The sequence below is a fragment of the Arvicanthis niloticus genome, chromosome 3 (genome assembly GCF_011762505.2).
Source record: "Arvicanthis niloticus isolate mArvNil1 chromosome 3, mArvNil1.pat.X, whole genome shotgun sequence".
NCBI classification, from domain to species: Eukaryota; Metazoa; Chordata; class Mammalia; order Rodentia; family Muridae; genus Arvicanthis; species Arvicanthis niloticus.
In genome coordinates, this window is record NC_047660.1 from 115,081,552 (window position 1) to 115,105,927 (window position 24,376).

At 34.1% G+C, this 24,376-nt stretch overlaps 1 protein-coding gene across 1 annotated transcript in view; it reads left to right on the plus strand.

Moving 5' to 3' along the window:
- Positions 1-24,376, plus strand: part of Erbb4 (erb-b2 receptor tyrosine kinase 4) — a 988,011-nt gene that overhangs the window by 759,863 nt on the left and 203,772 nt on the right. The window contains exons 14-16 of the mRNA XM_076932054.1: positions 15,706-15,838; positions 19,317-19,439; positions 23,276-23,374. Of these exons, the coding sequence (XP_076788169.1) occupies positions 15,706-15,838; positions 19,317-19,439; positions 23,276-23,374 (355 nt within the window). The remainder of the gene's footprint in view (positions 1-15,705; positions 15,839-19,316; positions 19,440-23,275; positions 23,375-24,376) is intronic.

Sequence of the window (24,376 nt, forward strand, 5' to 3'; positions counted from 1 at the left end):
TTATTTTTGCATATTATGTATGTAAGCATGCACTAATTAACAGGGAACAGTTTGATATACCAGTGAAATTCCCTCACAGTGATTTTATTCTCAGCTATTATCCACTCTTACCCAAAAAGTGCCTTGATTTCATGGTAACTCAATACTAAAGAATGAGAGATTAGGGAAGAGAGATCCACTTTTTAGAGACTCTCAGTGCTTGCAGTCATTGAGATTTTTTTTTATGACACCATATTCTGCTGCTCAGAATAATGAATTCCATATGCTTGAGTCATTTACAAAATAATTATAAACACTTTCCACAGAGGAAAAATAAAACAACAAGATGCTTTAACCATACAAAGTTTACTTGTTTGGTAAATAAGTATTTTTATTTTATAGAACAAATCAAATTTTCCAAATTTACATCTTTTTGAACTTGTTGATACAACATGCTAGAGCTGAAATTTCAGGTCTAAATCCAAAAGTAAATATCTACATTGTTCTAGACACCAGAGGGAAAATGGACCAATAAGAGAGGCAGGGGAAAAAAGCATATTTTCTTTCTGAGTCATACTACTTTCTTTTTTCTTTCAAAAGTTTCTTGGAATTTCATGCAGACTGTGCTTTCATATCCTAAAATTATTCACAAAACATTTTTTGGGTGTAATAAAAAATCATTAGTTTTCTGATTATGTATGTAATAATAGTTATTACTACTACCACTAGCATTATATAAATTAGGAAACAGGATAAGAAAACCAATTGTCAGACTTTCACCTGGCTAGTAAGTTGTAGAATACAGATTGGAGTTCAGATGTCTGACTCAAAGTACCTATTTTTTACTCTCTACCAAGTTGTTTCTCATGTGAAACAATGTTATGAAGACAGTATCTATATATTTTATAGCCTTCTTAAATTCATTTATTGTCTGTTAAGCTCAATACTACCTTAAAAGTATCCATAAGGTTATGGAACTAGAGGCTGTGAATTATGAACTATGTCAAAACCAGTAGCATTAAATAACATTAAGTCTTAAACATTCCTGTAATTTAAAAAGTAAAACAAAGCACATAGTATAGCAGAGGGAATGAGAAAAAAAATGGAATAACTGAGAAACAAGGCATTCAAGAAAGAAGTTCTGGAAGCAGAATAAAAAATATATTTATGGATGGAAAGAGCCAAAGTTTAGTGTCTTGAAAGCAGAGATTTGATTTTTATTTGAGAGATTTGGGATTTTCAGAAATTCAAAAAATAGGTGTTCTTTAAAGTAATAGAACTAAGTTAAAATATGTTTTGAAGATTAGACACAAATGGAGATCATCTTGTTTTGAGATGTCTACATTCACTTTAACTTGAAGAAATTCACAGGCATGATGTAAAAGATGCAACAAAAGTAATGACAGACTTGACAGAGAAAAAACGGATAAAATCATGACCTCATCTTCAGTGGACTTGTAGCTTAATTGAACACTTTAGAACATAATGAAGAAACAGTTATATAAATTCAAAAAAGAAAACTCCATTGAACTTATCCAGAAAGACATACCATTCTAAAGCACAATTGCATTGTTGTATATTACTGAGTCTGTTGGAAAGTTTAACTCACAAATAAAATTATCTTAAGTATTATGTTTTATCCAGCTAGGCTATTATTGCTTAAATATGGATCTGTGCATTTGGAAATTTGGGTTAATATATGTTTGAAGTTGGTCAGATAAACACATAAGGAAGGAGAAAAAAGTCCTGAGTGTGTGATAGATAATATATGACGATGTGAGAGCAGTTTCTTTGAAATCTGAGAAATGGGGACAAGATTGACACATAAGGGAGAATATAGAGAAGGCACTAAACTGAAAGTGAAGCTCATGAAACCAGCATTGTAAGAGCAACACCATACTTGTCATGGTTCATGTGGGCTGTTCCTATTTCATTAGGTCAGCTCTCTTGGCCATGAAATCATAATCCAACTATGCCACATCGACTTCCTTTTCTTCTTTCTTCCTTCTTCCTTCTTCCTTCTTCCTTCTTCCTTCTTCCTTCTTCCTTCTTCCTTCTTCCTTCTTCCTTCTTCCTTCTTCCTTCTTCCTTCTTCTTCTTCTTCTTCTTCTTCTTCTTCTTCTTCTTCTTCTTCTTCTTCTTCTTCTTCTTCCTCTTCCTCTTCCTCTTCCTCTTCCTCTTCCTCTTCCTCTTCCCCTCCTCCTCCTCCTCCTGTTCCTCCTCCTTTTCCTTCTCTACCTGTGAGCCCCAGCCAGGTAACTAAGAACATACCTACCTCTATCTACTGCCCAACCACAGGTTTTAGCCTTTTATTGACCAGTTAACTTGGGTAACAAGGTTTAGACAACAGAAGATGGTACATGTCAGAATTCACTCATGTTGGAACAACCTGGTCTTGGAGTACAGGATTTAGCATTTGAGTAAATAGCATCAGACCAACCCCCAATCACCAATAACTAGCAATATAATTAATATTATCAGTCTTGGCAGGTAGGCACATGGCAAATGAGTAAGCAGGGACCTGATGGACTGATGAAGACAAGAGAAGGAGATTCAAGAAGGATTTACAACATAAGTCTCATTGCCAGATTTAGTGGTCAGCTGGATTTAAAGAGTTAAGGGGAAAATGTAAATAATTAATTCTGGTTTTCTGCATTTCAAAATTAATGGATGGAGTAGCATTAACTAAGATGTAACAAGTTGGGAGTGTTATCAAGTTTTCCTGAGCTTGGCGTGAATATGTTGAATCAGCAGTTAGTTTGATAACTTTAAGAGATGTTAAGTGGAAAATAAATAAAATGATACAGCAAATATATAGTCATGGAACAGAAGTGAATGAGTAATATAGAAATAAAAAGAACCAATTGTTTATATCTTAAGAGAAATTTGAATGTGAAGAAAAAGAGATAATTACCACAGAAAGACCATTATTAGGGGGGAAAAAAGACATCTGAGAACATGTGAAATTTAAATATACTTTGGACGATCTTAGGCAAAAGTTTTGCAGTATAAAACAGAATAAACAGGGCATTGTGAACATTTATGAAAAAGCTACAGAAATTAAGAGGCTAAGAAAACATTAGCATTGGAGATAAAAAAAATACACACACTATTTTCTTCAGAAGAAAATGAAGGAGAGAAAAGTGCAGACAGGCCCACAGATTTTGTAGACAGTCTTAGGATTTTCTGTTTAATGCTTTATATTCTGACTTATGTCATAGCTGCAAACATCTCACACCAAAAAAGAGAGTTATTTTTTTGAAAGCATGTAAACATGTATGTTAAAGAAATAAGGGATTATCTGGAAAATTAAATTCAAATAGAAACTGTGTTTATTTTTGTATTTAAATCACTCTGACATTAGTTTACAAATTATCCATAATTTGAAATGTGTTTCCCTACATGCATCTAGCTTAAAGGTTATTTATTTTATTTTCTCAAGAAAAATAACAGCTTGCACTATAACTGAACTCATTAAATTTGAAGGCTCTTAAATATATAATGAGGATCCAGCAGCACCTTGTATGTGTTCAGAGAAATTAGCAGATTTAATACCTGTCATGTTAATTGTGAGATTCTCATATATAACAATTATTATAAATTGCACCACCACATGAACATGGGCAATTTCATGATTATGCAAGTGCAGAATATTAGGAAATTGGTAAATTGCACAGGATTTTTCTTGTTTTTTCTCTTTACATATAAGGAATTAGAATGGAAATTCCCTCGTGAATAAAATTTACTCAGATTTTGATTGCACTGACATAATTAAATTTATATTGTGATAAGTACTTTTGTTTTAAAGAAATGTTTCTATATGATTCTCTTTTAAAATTAAAGCAAAGAAAGGTGGATTTCATTTTTGTAATAATTAAAGGCCTCCATCACATGCTTATCCCTGTGTTTCAAAACAGTAATTCTTATCTTTGGTGTAATTTGAAAAGGTAAGAAAAAGTACAAGAGTAATGCACACTCAGTATGTTAAGTAGCTATGCCAGTATCTACCAAGTATATAAATCTTTGCACACATTAACCATTTACTAAAATGCATGTACAAAAGTAAGTCTCAGTAGTTTACAGATTTTGGAGCACACTTTGCATATTTGGCTTCTTAATGTACTCATATAATTAATTATACACTATTCTTTATCTTCCAGATTGATAGTTCTCCTCTCTCTTGCTCCCTCCCTCTCTCTCTCTCTCTCTCTCTCTCTTTCTCTATCTCCCCTTCTCTCTTTTTCTCCCTCCTTCTCTGTCTCATTTCTTTTATTGCTCCCTGTCTAGATCTCTCACTTTTCCTTTTAAAATTATTATACTGTCATTGTGATAACATCACTTGATAATAAAACAAAACTACATAACATTTTGAAGATTAGCCCATGGCATACCATCTGAAATTTATAGTTGTGTTCTTTGGATTTGCTTGTTGGGACTTATTGTCAAATATCTAAGTATGAAAACACTTAGTAATATTAATATATACTCACAGAAACTTGTTAATGTTCTAACTGGTAACTCTAGTACAAAGAGTGGCATTAGAGTCCGTCCACTTCTGTCTCTCAGTCTCATTTCAATTTTCTTTTAAAGACTAAATTCCACATAGTCTCAAAACGCATGGTGAGTATAGAGGAGCCCCTAGCCCAGATAATGTTCCAGATGGAAGCATAAAGTCATACAATCTTTTTTAAAAATCAGAAGGCAGAGAAGAAAGCATAGAGATGTGCATCATTTATGAAATTAAAAAAATGCTAGCTTTACCCCATATTACATTGAGATAATTTCCGTAATGAACATTTCCTAAACAAAGATTTTAAACATTCTCTTCTGGATGCCCATAAGCAATCCATACATTTACACAGAGCTGAATGTTAATGGCACACATGATTTCAATAATACAAAAATAATAGAAAAAGAACAGATTGAGAAATTAATATTCTAGCTCGGAAGAGGATGTTTCATGGAGATGTTGAGCTTTCTTTCATAGTAATGATTTCTTTTGCATGTAAATGAAATGGTTTCAGGCAATAGGGGAAGTTGTCTTGATATTATATTATTGCAATGCTGTTTGAATTAGTTTATGCCTGACTTTAGTTTTTTTTTTTTTTTTTTCTTTACATTTTCTGGAGGCTGTGAATCTGCATCCAGAGAATCTGGGAAATAACAGTATCTTCTAAGCATTCATTTTTTGAAAAAAAGAAAAAAAGGTTTTCTCCTTAATTAGGAATGTGTTCTAATTAAGGGGTGGATGTTTATATATGTTGAAAGGGAGGTTAAATTACCCAATGATAGTGTTAAATGCTTTAAGATTTGTTTTGTGAAGCCAGTCATAATAAACCTCCCCTAAAATATAAAGTGTAATCTATTGTATAGTTAAAGTGCTATTTCAAGTGAGGTACAATGACCAAAAGCATTTGTGAAACAGAGTTTGTTTGTCTGTGTTCCAAGTCCTCTGTGGGAGGTTTGTAAATAGAACAGACAGAAACATCCACACCCTCTCATTTCCCACTTGAGTTACTTCCAGTCTCCTATGGGCCCACAAAGTAGAAATAATTGGATGCTCAGATTTTGCCAAGTTAAATACTTTACAAACAGCTCTGCTTTCTTAATATTCTCTGTCTTGAAAGCCAAGTTTACATTATCTTGAGGTGTGCATGGTAGGGAAACATTTTTCTATTTTTAAAAAATATTATCACCATTTGAATTAGTGACCTTCTAGATTCCTCATTTCAGAACTGCACAAGCTTTGCTAAGTTCTGCTTGGTGTTAGTTACTTAAATATAATGATTTCTTATCCTTTCATCTCTTTACATGTCTTGATATGTGTGTGTGTGTGTGTGTGTGTGTGTGTGTGTGTGTGTAAATGTTTATAATGTGTGTGTTTATAACCACAGTCACTCATATATAGTTGTAATCTAGGTTATAGAATGAAAATAATAGAAACTATCAATGTTTATTTGACATTTATGGTATGTTCCATAAGTTTAAACTGTAATAAAATAACTGTAATCATGAAATATGCACCTGATTGCTGACATATACTAGGAATATATCAGTAATGCTTAGGTCAAATACCAGGAGGTGCTCAATAATATAACATCAAAATACTTAGACTTTAGAGGTAGAAAGACCTTTGTGGTTTTTACAACAGCTTGATCTACATAACAAATTCTAAGATGCTAAATGCTATATGTTAAAACGCTTCATCCAAAAAGTAATTAATTTAAAAATTAGAATAGATAAAAGAGTACACAAAACTTTAAAAATGGAAAAAATAATAAATAGATATATAGCACTGCAACCCCCGATGCATAGGTTTAAAAGAATTCTATCCTGTTGCTAATTTCTGCATGTCAGTGAGAGTTGATAGCAGCCTGAGCCTTAATCCAGCTTGGGGTCCAGCCATATTTGGCTCCTCTTGACTCTGTTGTTGAGCATATACTTTTCTCTATTCTGATTCACGCTGATACCTTAAGGCTTAGATGGTTTTTATCCCCAGAATATAGTCTCTCAATATAATTATGATACATAGAAGAAATACCAATGTTGAGGTAAAGAAAAAAAAATCTTACAGACAAAAACTAAGAATGAGATCTCCTGCAATGCCTTCTGCCACCTTCTTTGATAAAACCATGCTTGTGACTACCTTTGTTCTGTTAGAGAATTAAGAAATTCAGTAGCATTGTGAGCAATAGTGACAGGCAAGGTGCCTAGGCTGCAAAGAAATGTAAGCTCAGTGTTTACTTCCTTGTTGTATTTCTTTGATTATCTTGTCCATGTGGTGAGTAGGTAATGGGATACAGTGACTTACTGCTTAATATGTCTTACAATTAAATGTTATAATGTCTGGGTTTTATAACCAGATATATATATATATATATATATATATATATATATATATATATATATATATATATTTGAGGTAATAGGATTAAAAATGATAAAAACTCTACCAATGTTTTAAACTGTAATAAAATAACTCTAATCATGACATATTTACAAGACTGCTTTATAAAAACCTCCTTTCTTCAGTGACTCCCATTTAATTTTGAATATATTCATAGATTTAAAAATACATAAATTAGCCATAATTTTATAGTATTGTCCTTAACCATGATATTATTTGCACCAAAGTCAAACATACAAAATATTTTTTTTCAGTTTGAGAAAGAAACAAACACCTACATGTTTCTTTAGAAACATAAATATTGCCAATCAAAAGAAAGTAGCTACCATAAAACTATTAGAATTTTTCCTCAGAAACTGAATGTTAAAAATATAAGAACATATTAAATTACATATAGGCTCATAAAGTCATTGTTGAGAAATTTTGTGACACTATTGCAAAATGAAATTTGACATTTACATATTGAAAACGAAAATTTAACAATGTGAAGACAAGTTGAAAAACATTCAAACTCACATAGGAAGAGGGAAATTATGCTTTTCCTTAACTAAAACTTTTTATTTTAAATGTAGTCAAGTAATTTTGACCTGTAATCAAAGGATGGAGACATGCTGTAAAACCTACATCTTACCAACTACAAACTGTCACTGTCAACCGACGTCAGCCTTACAGTCTGACCCAGATCATTTTCATTTGCTCAAAAAGAAAAATGTGTCATTTTTATAGAGCAGGTGGAATTCTAGGTCAGAATAAGCATAATTTGAAAGAACAAGAAAAAAAATACTGTCTTAATGTAGCTCTCCTTGCCCTAGGCAGTAACCCTTAAAGTGTCTCTAGAGGATATCAATGTTTCTTTCTCAGAGTTTCAAGGTCTCTTTGTTTCAAATATGAACTATTGTAGTAATGATTGAACAACATGTGATACAATGGGCACTGTCTTGTATTAACCACTTTCCTCATTTTGCTGTGACCTCTTACCTCACAGAAAAGGAATTTAAGCAAGGAAGGATTTATTTCAGCTTGTAGTTTGAAAGTATCAGTCATATGGAGGGAAAGGCATTGTAAAGAGAATGTCTAACAGAGAAAAGAAAATACCCATGCACTTCTGGCCTCCTTTTTCATTTTAATTCAGTCTAGGTTCCCTCCCATACAATGCTGTGGCTCACATTTAGGAAAGATCTTCCCTTCCACGAAGGTAGTCCTTCCTGGAAACATCTAATAGATTCTCACAAAGATGTGTGTACCTGCAGTGTTTCCTAATCCAATTAATTTAGTAGCTGAAGTTAACAATAACACTAAATGAGTCTGTCTTTCTTAAAGAAAGTGTATGTTTTTCTTAATAAAAACCATCATCAATCCTGGGAGAAATTAAAATAAACATACACAAAAATAATGCTACATGCAAGTTTTATATCTGAGAACATAAAGGGTTTATAGACCATATAGTAACATAGATAATTGTGGTTGGAGAAGAGTAAAAGTAGTAAGATATTCACAAATAAAGAATCGAGGTTTTCATGAAAGCAATTACATAAATGTTGTGCATTTTGTGTTCTCTACTATGAAGCATATGCATTGAGGAGACAGCTTATGGGTATCACTATGTATTTCATACAAACACTTATATTGTAACATAAAGGGAGAGAGAGGTGAAGTAAATGGGATAGAAAATCCAAACACAGAAAGAAAGTAAGCGATACTACTTATATGTCACCTTCTTACTGTCCTTCCCTGTGCCAAATTTAGCCCCCATATTTAATATGAAGATAGTAGCATCTGTGTCGCACAGTTGGACAACAACACATTGTGTGTAAAGTGAAACTTTTAATTAGAAAACTTATAGCTTAGAATTTTAAATGGAAAATCTATAATCTATTCAAATCCTTTCAATTTAAAGGTGCTACTTTAAACCAAATGAGTATTTGAGTTATTTCCATGGAAGCAAATTATTTTCAATGAAGGGAAGAAAGTCACTTTTAAAAAAATCCCAACAGCACTTTCCCCTCCTTCATTTACTTTCAGAAAAGGGAAGGTCACCTGGGGATATTAACCAGCTGTTTCATAACAAATTACAGTAAGACTAGACACCTCCTCTGCTGTTAATGCTAGAGGAAGCAACCAGTAGAAGGAAAAGGTCCAAAAGGCGAGCAACAGAGTCAGACACAGCCCCTGCTCCCACTGGTAGGTGTCCCACATGAAGACAAAGCACACAACTGTTATATATGTGCATAGGGCCTAGGTTAGTCCCATCCAGGCTCCCTGATTGTCACTTCAGTCTCTGTGAGGCCCTATGAGTACAGTTTGACTCTGAGGGTTTTCTTGTGATATCTTTGACTGGCTCCTTTAACATTTCCTCACCCTCTTTTGCAGGAATCCACAAGCTCCATCTAACGTTTGGCTGTGGGTGTCTGCTGTGGGTGAATCCTCTCTGATGACAATTGTGGCTAGGAACCATTCCACTATGAGTACAGTGGAATATCAGTAGGAGTCATTTTATTGACAGGTTTTTTTTTTTTTTTCAGTCGAATTTGATTCAATACTATGTCTCTGGGTTATCCAGCCCCTGGGTCCTAGATCTCCACGCAGTGTCAGGGATGAGTTACCTCTCATGGCATAGATCTTAAGCTGGATCAGTCATGGGTTGGTCAGTCTCACAATTTCTGCACCACATTTACTCCAGAACATCTTATAGGCAAGGCAAATTGTAGGTGGAAGGTTTGTAGCTGGGTTGCTGTCTCAATCCCCCCCACTGAAGTCTTGGCTGGTTAAAGGAGAAGGCCAGTTCAAGCTCCATATCTCCATTGCTAGGAGTCTTAGCTAGAGCCAACTTCATAGATTCCTGAGAGTTTCAAGTGCACTAAGTTTCTAGCCCATCCCAGAGATGCAGGAAAACAATCTTCACAGTCTTATTTCATTGGATTATTTGTGGTTAGACAGTTGTTTATGATGTCTTATAATACCCCAGAGAATCTAGTGGCTCTTAAATCCATTGTTCCTCTTATTTGAATGAAAATTTTACCATATTTAGAGCATTTACTTACATAACAAAATTTGAAGCTGTTCTTACTTTTAAAGTTATACTCTTTGACTCACTTGGCAATTTTGAATACATTCTTAGGATAAGATAAGGTCAACAAGCAAGGTTTTGGTTTTTTTTGTTTTGTTTTGTTTTGTTTTGTTTTCAACACCACTTATTTATAACAAAGTCAACTTAGGAAACTTAACTATCCCAATAAGGAGGCATCTCGAAACCTCTTTTTCATCTTTTTCTATATTATTATAAGGTTTTCAGAAAGGACACAAGACGAGATCCAATGGTATCTGGTATTGTGTTTCTGAATAAGCGAAAGATATATCCATTAAATTTCCATATTTATGTATTGGAGATAATAAAGATTACAACCTGGTAGAGGGGCTAAGGAGATGACTTAATGCTTAAGGGTTTACAATGGTCTTTCAGAGGTCTTACGTTTAGTTCTCAGCAACCACATCAGGTAACAAACAGCCTCCTGTCACTCCAACTCCAGGGCATTTGGCATTCCTCTCTTACCTCTGTGGGTACTGAAACCATGGTCATTTCAATTATGTTAAAAATACTTTGTAGAAATACTACTGATACTCTGTCTTTAGGCACATGCACACACACACACGTACTATGTGCTGAGAGACCCTTCACAGATTAGAGGGTGTATGCATGGGTACTTTGACTAGTGTAACTTGTAGGTACTGGACAAAATGGGAAAGGATATTCATTAGATTGTTTTGATTTGATACTGGCACTTATAACACTGTATTCCTCAGTTCTCATGCATGAAATCAATAGTAGTTTCTAACTGTATTTTTTTATTAGTTTAAGGGATGTTCTAGTGTATTTATCTAAGTTTTTCCATAGTGACACTACACCCAACTAGTTGAAGGCAGATAACCTAATGAGATTTAATTTTTTATTTTTATTGAATATTATATTTACATTTCAGATTTTATCCCCTCACCCTATTCCCAGGAATTTCCTATCACCATTCCTATTCGCCACCCAGGAACCCCCTATCGCATCCCCCTTCTCCTGCTTCTATGAGGATGTGCCCCCAACTCCCACCTCCTCACTCTCGAATTCCCCCCTCCACACTCAGTGTTCAGTCTTCATGGAACCAAGGATCTCCTCTCCCATGTATGCCTGACAAGGCCGCCCTCCCCTACATATACAGATGGAGTCATGGGTCCCTCCCTATGTGTTCCCAGGCTGGTGGTTTAGACCCTGGGAGCTCTGGTTGGTTGGTATTGTTGCTCTCCTCATGGGGCCACAAACCCTTTAAGCTCCTTCAGTCTTCTCTCTAACTCCTCCATTGGGAACCCCTTGATCAGATCAATGGTTAGCTGTGAGCATCTGCCTCTGAATGTGTCAGACTCTGTCTAAGGAGACAGCTATATCAGGCTCCTATCAGCATGCACTTCCTGACATCCACATCAGCGTATACCTTTGGTGACTGCACATGGGATGGATACCAAGTGTGGATGCCTCAGTCCTACTTAGAAGGAGTAACAAAATACTCAAGGGTATAAATATGGAGACAAAGTGTGGGACAGAAACTGAAGGAGAGGCTGTCTGGAGACCATTCCACCTAATGGGATTTATATTGTCTAACTTTAAACCATCTTTCTGCTACATTGTGATATCATAATAAGGTAAAGAAAACTCCACAGAAGTGAAAAGCTTAACACCTTCCAGCGGTTACACTATTGTGTTGTATTTAAGAATCTGAAGGTTTGAAACAGAGTGTTCCTACATAAGAAATATACCTGTAGACTTTGTCAGGCTCTCCCGTTGTTTTTAATCTCCTTATACATGCACCAGGAACCATCTTTTCACTTTTAATCTTTAATGCCTATAAATAAACAGTGAGGCAGTTCCAGTCTGATAAAACACATTCTGAAGACTTGTTTTCCAATTAATTAGTTTAACTTCTAAATTATTTAGTTAGGCTTCTAAAAGTAGAAGTCCCTGCCACCAATTGCAAAATACAGCATCAGTGATATAACACTAGGAGTTATTTGTTTCATCCTAATTTGGAACATGGTTTACTCCAAAATGAGGAGTAAATATACCTATATCATAAATATTCATATATTATAAATTTAATTAGCTTTTTATTTATTGGTAAACTTGTTTTGTCCTTAAAATATTTCATGGATTTACCATGTTAGTAAAAAAAAGAAAACACAAGTGTTTTCACTTTTGAAGGATAGATATTTATTAATATTAAATCAGAGAGGTGTAACAAAATATAAAAAATACTTGAGTTTTAATCATAGGTTATATTTACTTTGCTATGTTTTGATGATTTGATGCCTTTAGAAAGTAGATAAATGAGAAAACCCATATGGATGTTTATGTAGAATTTATATATCTTTTAGCATATATAATATATGAGAGAAATACTATGATTCAGATATGGTATTGGACAATAATTTGTATTTAAAACACAGATAGCTTAGTTTGGGGACATACTGCTTTCTATACGGCAATTGAATTTAAGACAATAAGTAAGAAGAGGAGAAGAAGAAGGAGAGGAGAAGCTAGGTGATGAAAGAGAGATAGAGGGGGGAAACAGGGAAGCAGATGTTTATGTATCTCCACCAGTCAAAGATAGTTGATATATCTAGGTTGGGTAGTGGGTTACACCTCTGATTGAACAATACCAAACTTATAAAGCCTATGATTAACATTTCTTAAAAAAATGTATAAATGCAAAAAGGAAAAGGGGGCATGGGATAGGGGTTTTCTAAGGGGGGGGGGAATGGGGAAACGGGATGGTATCTGAAGTGTAAATGAAAGATCTAAAAAAAAAAAAAAAACTAAAAAAAAATAAAAAAAAAAAAAAAAAGAATTTAAGACAATAAATACTCTTCATCATTTCTGAAATTTAAATACAATCATTAAAATTAAAGTATGGACTTTTAAGTCAATTAAGAAAAATTCATTTGTGGCTCAGAATTCTTCTGATAGTTTCACAAGTAGTAGGGTGAATATGTATTTCATTATACCATTTCCAAATCACAGCATAAATTGTGCTATCAATTGGTTATTTCCGTTTTCTCTGAGTTTGAACTTGACACCTGTATTACTCTTTTATACACTTGAGAATGCCAGTCACTTTTGAATGGGCACCCAAAACCAAACCAATATTAGAAGCAACTGTCATTCATAAGGAATTATAGAATAATTGCATCTCTCTTACTGTTTGACCCTTTTGATCTCAATGGTGTCTTATCTGAGCTAATTAGAGATTCATCGAGCAAACAGGAAGAAATCTCTCAAAGTCAGCTTGGTTTGCAATAATAATATATCCAAGAGAGATATGTATGAATTTAAACATGTGTTTCAGCCAGTTTTATCTTGTTTTGAAAGGACCTCATAATGAGTGAAGATTAATCATGGATGATGGTGCACAGCGATAATCCCAGTTCTCAGGAAGCTAAGGCAGGGGAATCATAAGTTCCAAATCGGTTCCCAGGCTACATAGTGAGATCTTGTCTTCAAAACAAAAACAATATTGTTAAGTCATAACTCTTTGGCTAAACTAATGCTTCTATTGCTCATGTACAAATCACTGAGAGTCATCTAGATTGACAGCGGTGAGGCATGTGTAAATAGGATTGGGTTAATGCTTGATTTTTTTTTTCTACAGACTGTCCCTGTAAAATGTCCAACCAAACATTTTTATGTGATTTTTTTTAATGCAGAAATAGTAGTTCTCCACTTCTCAGGTTTTTGTTCCTCTACAATTCTTGCCAGATCACTGGTGAGACAAGCAAACAGTGAGGAGACACATGTCAAGGAAAGGACTGTTGTGTGAAAATATTAACTAAAACATCATATAGAAAATCAGAAAATACATCCCACTGAGTCTGAATGTTATATTTGGACTGCCAGGGCTTGACAGTTACTCTATACTGCAAAAAGATGAGAAAAAAAAAGGGTCTGTTTCTATTCTATGCAAAGCTATCCTCACTAAAATTCATTCAACAAACAAACAAAAAATTATTCCCACAGTTTTTATATGCACAATAACAAAGTAGAATCTTTTAAAATGAGTGGCCTTTCATCAGTACATGAAGAAGTTAGTAGAAAAATATGCTTTGGCTTAAAATTCCAACATATTTCCAAAAATACATTTAACTGACATGATAAAAATATGTGTCTAAGCACACAAAAGCACAATGATGAGTTTGTGTCTCTGCTATAGTTTAATGTTCTCGGTAGAGACGTTTATATCTTTAGAAAATCCCATTAAAGAAAATCTAGTTGGATTATTGCTACATTTTGATATGGTTGGCGCTGTCATGAAGCCCCCTCTAAGATGGATGACTTTGAAAGGTTTTCTGCCGTTTCATATGACAGTAGAGCAGTCATAGTCTTCTAAAGACATGATTTCATTTGTAGAAGTAGTTACGCAGCCTTTTTTTTCATGAGTGTTTTAGAATTTGAAGGTCTGATTTATGATCATCTACTCTCATTATTTCTTGTCTATCTCTGAGTAAAAGTTTATTTTATAAGTGTAAAAATATTCTTTTAGAGAATATAGGTTTATTGAATAGGTTCTTGTGAAAGTAGGGATATAAAATGTAAAATGACTTATTACAGAGTATATGAACACGAGGGAAATCATTCTTTGTTTGGCAACTATGGTTACTTCATCATCAAATATTTATTAGGAAACATCATGTTTTAGTCTGGGTTATTTGCTATGTCATCTGAAATTAATGCACTTCAAAACTCTGACCACCTAAAGTTAATATATTTTACATAAGGAACTGAACATTTTCAAAACAGAAAAAAATTTAGTAAACAATAATAAGTAATCAACATAAAATCTCTGTCTTTGCTAAAACACATTGGAAAAACACTCAATGAGTGTAAATCTGTAAACTCCCTGTAATACCTTTTTGACATCATTTATATGTTTTGATGAAATATTTACTGTTTAGAAAATTTATGAGCATGCGGTGCTTAGACATACTTTGAATTATAATACACACACACCTGTCAGCACCATTCCAGAAACATCTGACCTGGCATTTTCCTCTTTCCAGTTAGGCTCCCAGCATTTTTCTTATCAGAGTTTCAAGGAGCTTTGCTAATAAACAACTCATTACTGATACTCTTGTATTCCAGAGATGTGTAAGTCTGAGTTTCTCCCGAACAGGCATTCTTACTTTACATACGCGGTTCTCAAGTAGAAGTGATGTGGATAGATTTTTGGCAATATCTAGGGATATTACTGTGGCCAAAAAAGAGAGATGCTGCTGATATCTAGGGGCAGAGACCAGGGATGCTCCTGAATATTGACAATGAGGTAACTTCAACAACACATTTGTAAATAGCCCAAAAGGTCAATTGTGCCACTGTTAGGGTAGCCTTCTTGAAATAAAATTATACTCTGCAACAGTTTATTAAAATGCATTTTCATTTACTTATGAAAAGTAGTCAAAGTAATTATAAATATTCCCATTCCACTGCTTAGTGTGTGCTCCTCATTCCTTGTCCAGATTTCCAATTTGTTTTCACCAAATGGCATGCTATAGTTGCTCTTCCCCAAAGATTAATCATATATGCATGGTTTATTATTAAAAAGTCAAAACAAAACCTGTAGTTTACAATGGGAAATTCTTTATCACAGCACTGGTGGTTTTTTATTTGCTTTTCTTTGAAATGACTAGATTCATGAAGTGTGGAAACTGCCTCATGTAGCTGCTTTTTCCTCTTCCTCTGTCTTTCTGTCATCATACTTTATTTTTATTTTTTTTATTCTGGTTGGCAGAACTCCACTGATTGCAGCCGGAGTCATTGGCGGCCTCTTCATCCTGGTCATCATGGCGCTGACATTTGCCGTTTATGTCAGAAGAAAAAGCATCAAAAAGAAACGTGCTTTGAGGAGATTCCTGGAGACAGAGGTAACATTTCCACCAGGTTTTTTTTTTTTTTTTTCATGAATTTGGGGGTTTTCTTTAAGTTTTACAACCTAGATGATGCTGTGTTTGGTGTGAAGATTCCCATCCTGAGTAAAATCTATCTTAGTAGCTGTAAAGTCAGCATGTGTCTAAGGAGAGGCCATCTCAATGGTATATGTGAGAAATAAATAGAAATTTGTTGTTTGAAAGTGTGAGCTGTGTGCACTTTAATTAGCATTCCTCAACTGGCAGCCAATTATTAATTACACCTAAAGTGAAAAATCTGAGCATACAGGTTAAAGCTTAGATCTGTAATAAAATGAGACTTTTAACACCATTTACGGGATGTACTTTTAATACTGTGTGTTACATTTTGAGGTTATAAATATTATCCATAAGTTATCACCATATTGTGTATATTGACAGATGAGTTCTTTAGCATGCAAGCTGATAGTTTGCTTTGTACAGGAGACAAGGGGAGAACTACTAGAGACGATAGTGCAGTAGCAGTTCATTATTGAGTTCTAGCCTACCTCTTAGTTCTGATAGTCCCATCTGAGTCTGCTGAACAATTGAGAGTAATTCTGGGTGTTCCACTTGGTATACTTTCTTTCTTGTTGTCAAAATGACAATCTGACTATCCCCTAAGATTATTTATTGGGAATGAAACTACAAATTGTTTCATAAATGTAACCCATTGGAAATGTCTTAACTCTTACACCTTCAGAAGATTTGGAAGAATACGATTGCATGCTACACACCAAGATACATACCTCAATATATTCCATATACAAATGTACATATCTCTTGCCCAAAGTGCTGAAACTTCCTCACCAATTCTACATGTGTTTTTAAGTGATTTTTTTTCTTTTTTTATTTAATATTTTATTTACATTTAAGATGCCTTCCCCTTTCCCCATTTCCCCTCCCTAGAAAACCCCTGTCCCATGGCCCCCCTTTCCTTTTTGCTTTTATATATATGTTTTTAAATGTTAATCAAAGGATTTATAAGTTTGGTAATGCTCAATCAGAAATGTTTTGGTTTATTTAAGCTAGTCATCATAGGGCTGGGGAGACGACTGAGTCAGTAAAGGGCTTGCCTCAGAAGCATGGGGACTTGAATTCAATCCATAGAATCCACATAAAATCTTACCATGGTGGTGGTATGTGCTTATTATCCCAACACACGAATAGGTGGATCCCTTGGGCTTACTTAGAGGACAGCTTCTTATACTTGGCAGACGCCAAGCCTGTAACAAACATAGTATTCCCCCAAAGATAGTGCCTGAAGTATGAAACCATAACTTGTCTTCTGGACTACCCATCACATACACATATACATGTGTGTTTAAACACACATGTAGCCATACATGTTATGAATCATACATAGCATCTAAAATATCTGCCACCAAGTCCTGTAGAGTAGCTTGGCATGACAAGCTCTGCTGGAGGGCTTTTTTTTTTTTTTAAATTGTTGCTGCTGTTGAATTTTAAAATGTAAAATTCTGTGATTCTTTCTGAGATTGTATTCTTGACCTACTGAAATTCTTAATGGTCTAATGTATATTTTTATAAAACAAAGTGAGAAAGTGGTAAAATGCGATATTTCTTGTCAAACTCTTAGAAAATAATCTGGTTTTGTTGATAGTTTTTAATCATGCTTTTCCCAAAATTTTTGCTACCTCTGTATCCACTAAACTCAGGCCCATTCCATTGGTTTATTGGGTCATGATGTTCACAGAAGCATGATGATAATGGCCAGAAAGGAGGGCCATAGCACAGTTAGCCTAGTAAACAGATGTCTTGAAATACCGTCATGATTCTAGACAATTTGGGTAGTAGAAATATTCAATTATTTTCTCATGCAAAGTATAAAACAGACTATATTTTTGTCCCATTGATTTCATTTTAATTCTTTTTTATCAAAAGAGTCAAATTTTTAAAAGCTTGTTATTTCTCTTTTTTGAACCCAAATTATAATAAAATATTTTTCCATGATGTAGGCTTTGGGTCCCTCAAATCCTCTGCAGTACAGTAAATTTTTTTATCCAAAAAAATTTTATCCAAAAAATGCCTTCTAAAACCAAGGGATGTCTGATATATATGTTAATATATACTATTTATTCCTATACATGCATAACATTGATAAAGTTTGATTTATGTATCAGACATAATAAGTTAATGACAGGTATTATTGATTAAAATAAAACAATTGCTTTCATGAAAATTATTTTAAACATGTTTTTTGTCTGAAATTTTATATTTATTATTTCCCAGTAACATTTCAAAATACAGATAGCTAAAATTTCAGAATGTGAAACTATGGTTGAAGGGTGACTAATTTAGACACTGTCCCACCTATACCAGTACTCTTCTGCTGTATGGCATCTTAACAATTATGTCGGGTGCTGTAGAGATGGCTTTTCTCCTGTACCTTCCCCACCCCATATCTGATCATTTTCTCCTTTTCCCATCCCCCATCCCTTTCCTACCCAAGTCCCTCCCTCCCTCTGCCTAACATGATTATTTCCTTCCCACTTCTAAGTAGGATTGACACCTCTTCACATGGGCATTTCTGTTTGTTACACTTCTTACAGTCTCTGGGTTGTATCCTGGGTATTTTGTACTTTTTGGCTAATAACCACTTATCAGTGAGTACATACCATGCATGTCATTTTGGGTCTGAGTTACCTCACTCAGGATATTTTCTAGTTCCATAAGTTTACCTGCAAAATTCATGATGTCCTCAGTTTTTAATAGCTGAAGAGTATTCCATTGTATAAATGAACTACATTTTCTAAATCCATTCTTCTGTTGAGGGACATCTGGGGTTTTAATGTCATTCTATTTTCATTATCTTAAGACTGATCTTAATATACAGCTATTTAGAAGCCAGAACTAAGAAGCCTTCATGCCCATTTGCTTTTGCACCCCTTTGTGTCCCAAAGCATAGTTATAGTCTAGAACCAAACTCTCTACTGAAGTCACAACTTAAAATGAGTTCACAACTCACCATCATAAACAGATAACAGATGGTGGTCCAAATGCAGAATTTTAGGCTTCCTCGGGTAAGAATTGAAAGTTGACATGAACCTCATATATTTCATGTATTTACTGCCCAAAGGATTAGCATCACACTAACTACAATCTCCTTCTAATGGAGACACACTTGCTTTCAATTATTGTAAGGGCTAAGAAGGGACTGTTTCTGTTTTGTTGTAGTTTGTCTCCTTTTACTTTATGTACCTAGCATCACATCTTCTAGTCAGCATGCCTCTTAGTGGTAGAATAGATGTAACATTTGAGTTCCGCCAGACTAAGAACAGGCGCAAAGACATGGGAGCGTGGCTGATATTACAATGGTGTTTGTGAAAAGAAATGTGTGCCAACATACTCTTCTAAGAGCGTTAGAAAAGAACCAGAGGGCAAGAAGCAGAACTGAGTATGAATGAAAACACAACTCTCTGCTTTTGCTTTGCAGCTGGTAGAGCCCTTAACCCCCAGTGGCACAGCACCCAATCAGGCTCAACTTCGCATTTTGAAGGAAACAGAACTTAAGAGGGTAAAAGTCCTTGGTTCGGGAGCTTTTGGAACAGTTTATAAAGTAAGTAAAACACAGTGTGTGTGTGTCGGCAATGATTTATGTTGTGTTTCAGGCTTTTCAAAAATAATAGCCAAAGCAATTCCTTTAGCCAACCTAATATCTTTTTTGTTTTATTAAATTAGTTTATTTACTTACATTCCAAATGTTGCCCCGCTTCCTGGTCCCCCTCTCTCAGAGTTCTCCACCCACTTCCCCCTCTTCCTTGCTTCTGAAGGGTGCTCCCTCAATAATTCATTCTCCCCCACCTCACCCCTGCAGGCTTCCCCATTCCCTAGTGGATCAAGATTCTACAGGACTCGGGGCATCCTCTCCTACTGAGGCTAGACAAGGCAGTCTTCTGCTGCATAATTTCTTTTTAATATCAAACCTTAGTAGTGTTGAGAAGTTGCTGCACAGGGAAGTTCATTCATTTTTATTGAACAAGCTTCAGTAAATTCAGTCTCTAGAGAAAGAGAGCTGCAAGGGCTCAGCCCAGTGGAGTCCTTTCAATGCCCTTTGAGCTTCTCAACAATTTCTTCTCTTTGGCAAATTTCAATTTTTTTCCCCAAATACACAACCTTTTCCCCCTAGTCATTGCATCTTGTGCTTTCAGAACTTCCTGGGTAACCTCCCACAATCCTTTACTCTTCTTTCTGCTCTTTTATTCTAGGTTCTGTCAGTACATTACTAATTGATCACTTAAAATCCATATGAGTGTGCAAAAAGTGTTATTAAAATGAGACCATTATAACATTTTTATAACGGATTACATATATGGATTAGTAGTTAATACTAGTAGTCTTAATGCCCTTGCAATTGTGTTTCTAAAAATTAATTATGGTACAATTTGCTTTTTCAGCTTACTGTATATATTCTAAGTGACATGTTTATCTTTGATTTTTACAAAACATGTGATAGGTAGATAGAAATTTAAGAATTTTATATTTCAAAATGCTCAATGCTTTCCCTAGTTAATAAGATGATTTAAGTTGTTATGGTGGTATATACCTGTGTTGTGCTAGGAAGCTTTCATGAACCCCAAAAGACCGCCAAGGAGCCAACTCCAATGTCATCACATTAGACTCTCTTTATTACAAACGGGAGTTTGAGCATACAGCTGAGCCACAGGAAGGTTTGGTGAAGTAGCCCTGAACCCTCACTGGGACAAGGTTTTATAAGAAAATGGGAATAAGTGAGGGGGTGTCCAGCCTGAAAAGCATCTTACTAAATGTCCATTGTAAGCCCACAGGTGGATGCTGTGAAGTGAGACTATATACAATCATGAACAGTCTGAAAGTATATCTGAAACAATCAGACTAGTCTCTGATTAACTCTTTCTAGGAAGTAGCTAGGGAGTAACTCTGACCAAGAACAAGCCATGGGGTCCTTCCTGGTATTTGGGTGCAGCTTGGGTTCAGCTTTGAGTTAAGTTCTCAGGTCTCTCTCTCTCTTTCACTCTCTCTCTCTCTTTCAAGATGGAGGCTGGTTTCAAGATGGAGTAGGTTTGGCCTCTTACCTGTAACCTCATACTTGTGAGCTTGAGCCAGGAGAATTATTTGAGCTAAAAAGTTTGAGACCAGCCAAGACAATTCAGTGAGAAAGTGTTTCAAAAACTCAAATAACAAAAAATAACGATTTATTTATTACAAAAATTAATAAAGTTTGGTCATACTGCAGACCTAAGATTTCCTTTCCTGGGTATTTGCAAATCTTTATAAAATAGTTACCTTTGGAGATGAAATTGTGTAAGTTTTCCTATCATTCTATTGTGCATATTTTGTTCAGTTAAACCATTAACTGAGTGTACAATTTGCACAGATTTTAACCTATGCTGACTTTGTCTTTCTGATCTTCAAATTCTTTACAAGTTCAAAAGACAGAAGTTATCCTTTATCTATGTTTAAATTATGCTGGAAAAAAGACACAATTATCCAATATTATACTTAAAATTTGAATTCAATTTTGTTTAATAATTTCAACTTTAATGTATTTTAATGAAGAATTCTATAAAACTATTTGGAATAATTTATACATAATCCTAAACTTTATCCTAAATAAAGATGTTGGAAGTAACTTATTGAATCTCTGCTATCTTATTTCATATCTCTCAGAAATATTTCTTTACCACGTCTACTGCTTCCTTCATTTACATAAAGGTTTTTGCCTCCCACTGGCCTGATGATTTATCTGATAATTGCTTGACTTTTCATACACATTAATATGAATGAGGCCTTCAGAGCTAGCTATGGGAGAGTCGACAGAAAGCTTTAAGAATTTCTTTCCATGTGTTTTATGTTTACAATCATTTCTACATGTCATATTGACAAAACTGAATGTATACAAACTAATTAGTGTTTATAGAAAAGTTATTAGTAGTTTTGTTAGTTTATTTAAATTGTGTGTCTGAAATATGTGTTGCCAGCTCTATGTTTTAATAAATGTATCATACATTGTAAGACACACTCTCTTAAGCTATGAAAAACTTTTGGTGGCCACACAAATGTCAATGGCTTGGGTACATACTTGATTAATCTTTCCTTCAAACTGAAGCTATGTGATACTTCAACAAAAAAATATTAGGACCAATACAGATATAAATTTAGTTAAATTTTACATGCTTAGATCTATTAAGTAATGTTTAAAGTTTTTCCAAAAGTGGTACAAGTTAATTCACACTGAATTTATATTCTCATTGTAAAACTACACTTTAGGAATATTTTAATATTGATGCCATTGCTTTATAAAGTAACTCCCTGTGTGGTTATTTTATTGAATAATGGTAAGCATGTTCCATGCCCTAGATACCAACTCTGAGAAAATATAGCCTGGGGTTTTAGGTACTTAGCTGTTTTTCTTTCTCACCCCCCTACTTCTGCTTGAATACCCTTTTAAAAAATTATACCACAAATAAATTGTGTTACTGTTTTGCATTTATGTACATATATTTCCATATTGACTCTGCTTGAGTCAAACATGATCATAAATCTCATCCTGACCTTTTAAAGCACTTTTCTTAACTGTTGTTTCCATTCAACAGTTCTTGTACTTGTGTCTCCTCTATTACTCTAACTTTGGATAATACAACCAGATTTCCCTATGCTATGTGTCTCTCTAAAACTGTGATCAGATGATAGAGAAGGTAGAACTGTAGCCAATAGCTTTGCCCAGTTCCTTTCGAAGTTAAACTGTCATAGCTAATCATGAGGTTCCGGCCTGTCATATCCTCATATGTATTTCTGTATTATTTTTGGAATATATATTCTTTTTTTAAAAAATCATCAGTGATCAATGCATTCTTCTCTATCCTATAAAAATACTTATCTTCATTAAAGTGGTAACTTATCCCAGGAACACTATTATTTATTTTATACCTTAAAGTCTACATTTTTAATATTGTCTTAATCCATAAATTCTAGAATTATTAAAACAGAATTGCCAATGATCAATATAAGTGCTTATATGAACCCAGAGATAATCAGTAATATACAGGTTTTAATAAATAGATAAATTACTATGGATTCAATATACCCTAGAATTTGCCCTCAAATATATATATATATGCAATATATATTGAGATATATATGAATTATGTATACATATATAATTTATACATATTATATATGTATATATTGCATGCGATAACAAATAATTTAAAAAGTAGGGCATGAACTTGAAGGAAAGTGGGCAGGGCTATAAAAGATTTAATGGGAGGAAAGAGGGGGGAGAAATGTACTTGAATGATAATTCATAAAATGAAGTAAATTAAATTTAAAGTTTGATCAGTCAGATAAAATTATATTTTGTTATAAATATTATGTAATATCAATATAGAATTAATGTAATTTTTTCCCTGAAAGGGTATATGGGTGCCTGAAGGTGAAACAGTGAAAATCCCTGTGGCTATTAAGCTCCTCAATGAGACAACTGGCCCCAAAGCCAATGTGGAGTTCATGGATGTAAGTATACAAGTACATAGTCATAATTTTTTCTTATAATTAAACAGAGTGCTTGAAAATAAAATAAGAAAAAGACAACCACCTTTTAAAGTTTTTTATCTATAAATGTTATAATCTCATACTTAAAATTTTAGGATCTTTTCACTTTACCATGTATCTTTCAGAACATTCCTGGTTTGCAGCTGTCTGCTGTGATTATAATCTAGGTTAACTTTGGTAACATAAAGATATTTATAATCCTCACATTGAATTTCCTTATGTGATTTATGAATGTGATATTTCAGTTTTCATACTTTGGATTATAATCAGAAATACATTTACTAAATGCAGTTACGACAGTGTCAAAAATACTTGATCATGACAATAGTAAGTTGTTCTTATTTATGTAATACTTACAAAGTACTGAAACTCTTTCTATATAGTATTGGAAAAGTTTGCAATATGTTCGAAGTAGTGTTCTAAATACTTTACAAATGATCTTTCATATCACCAAGTTGAAAGAACAAGCCAAGTTAACCCAAGGTTACTTAAGTTTTGCAAAGTGAAGAAATGATGCATAGTCAGTCAAATTTAACCAGAAATATTTTCTTTAGGAACAGAGAATAGTGAGCATTTACATGTCTGCATTATAGCAATACCTCAGCCCTGCCCTTTTTGGTAGAAAGGCAAGCATAGATAATTAGGACAAAACATTATGTAAATTTGTCAGCCTGTGCTCCAAGAAAATGTTACACAAATGAGATTGAAAAAAAGTTTGGTTTTTAGGAGCAGACACACTCTCAGAACCACAAATGTAATAACCACATTATATAAGTCATGAGGTTGCTTTAAAAAAATAATTCAGATGTTTAACATTTTATAGTGTTATAATTTATTGAGACAAAAACAATCAAAATTAGTGATGATAGTATGTCAGTCGTTCCTGTATTTCAACAGAAGCCTACCTATTTAAACCTAAGTTCTCAAGTGAAATTTATAATTTTCAATTCAGATTCATCAACG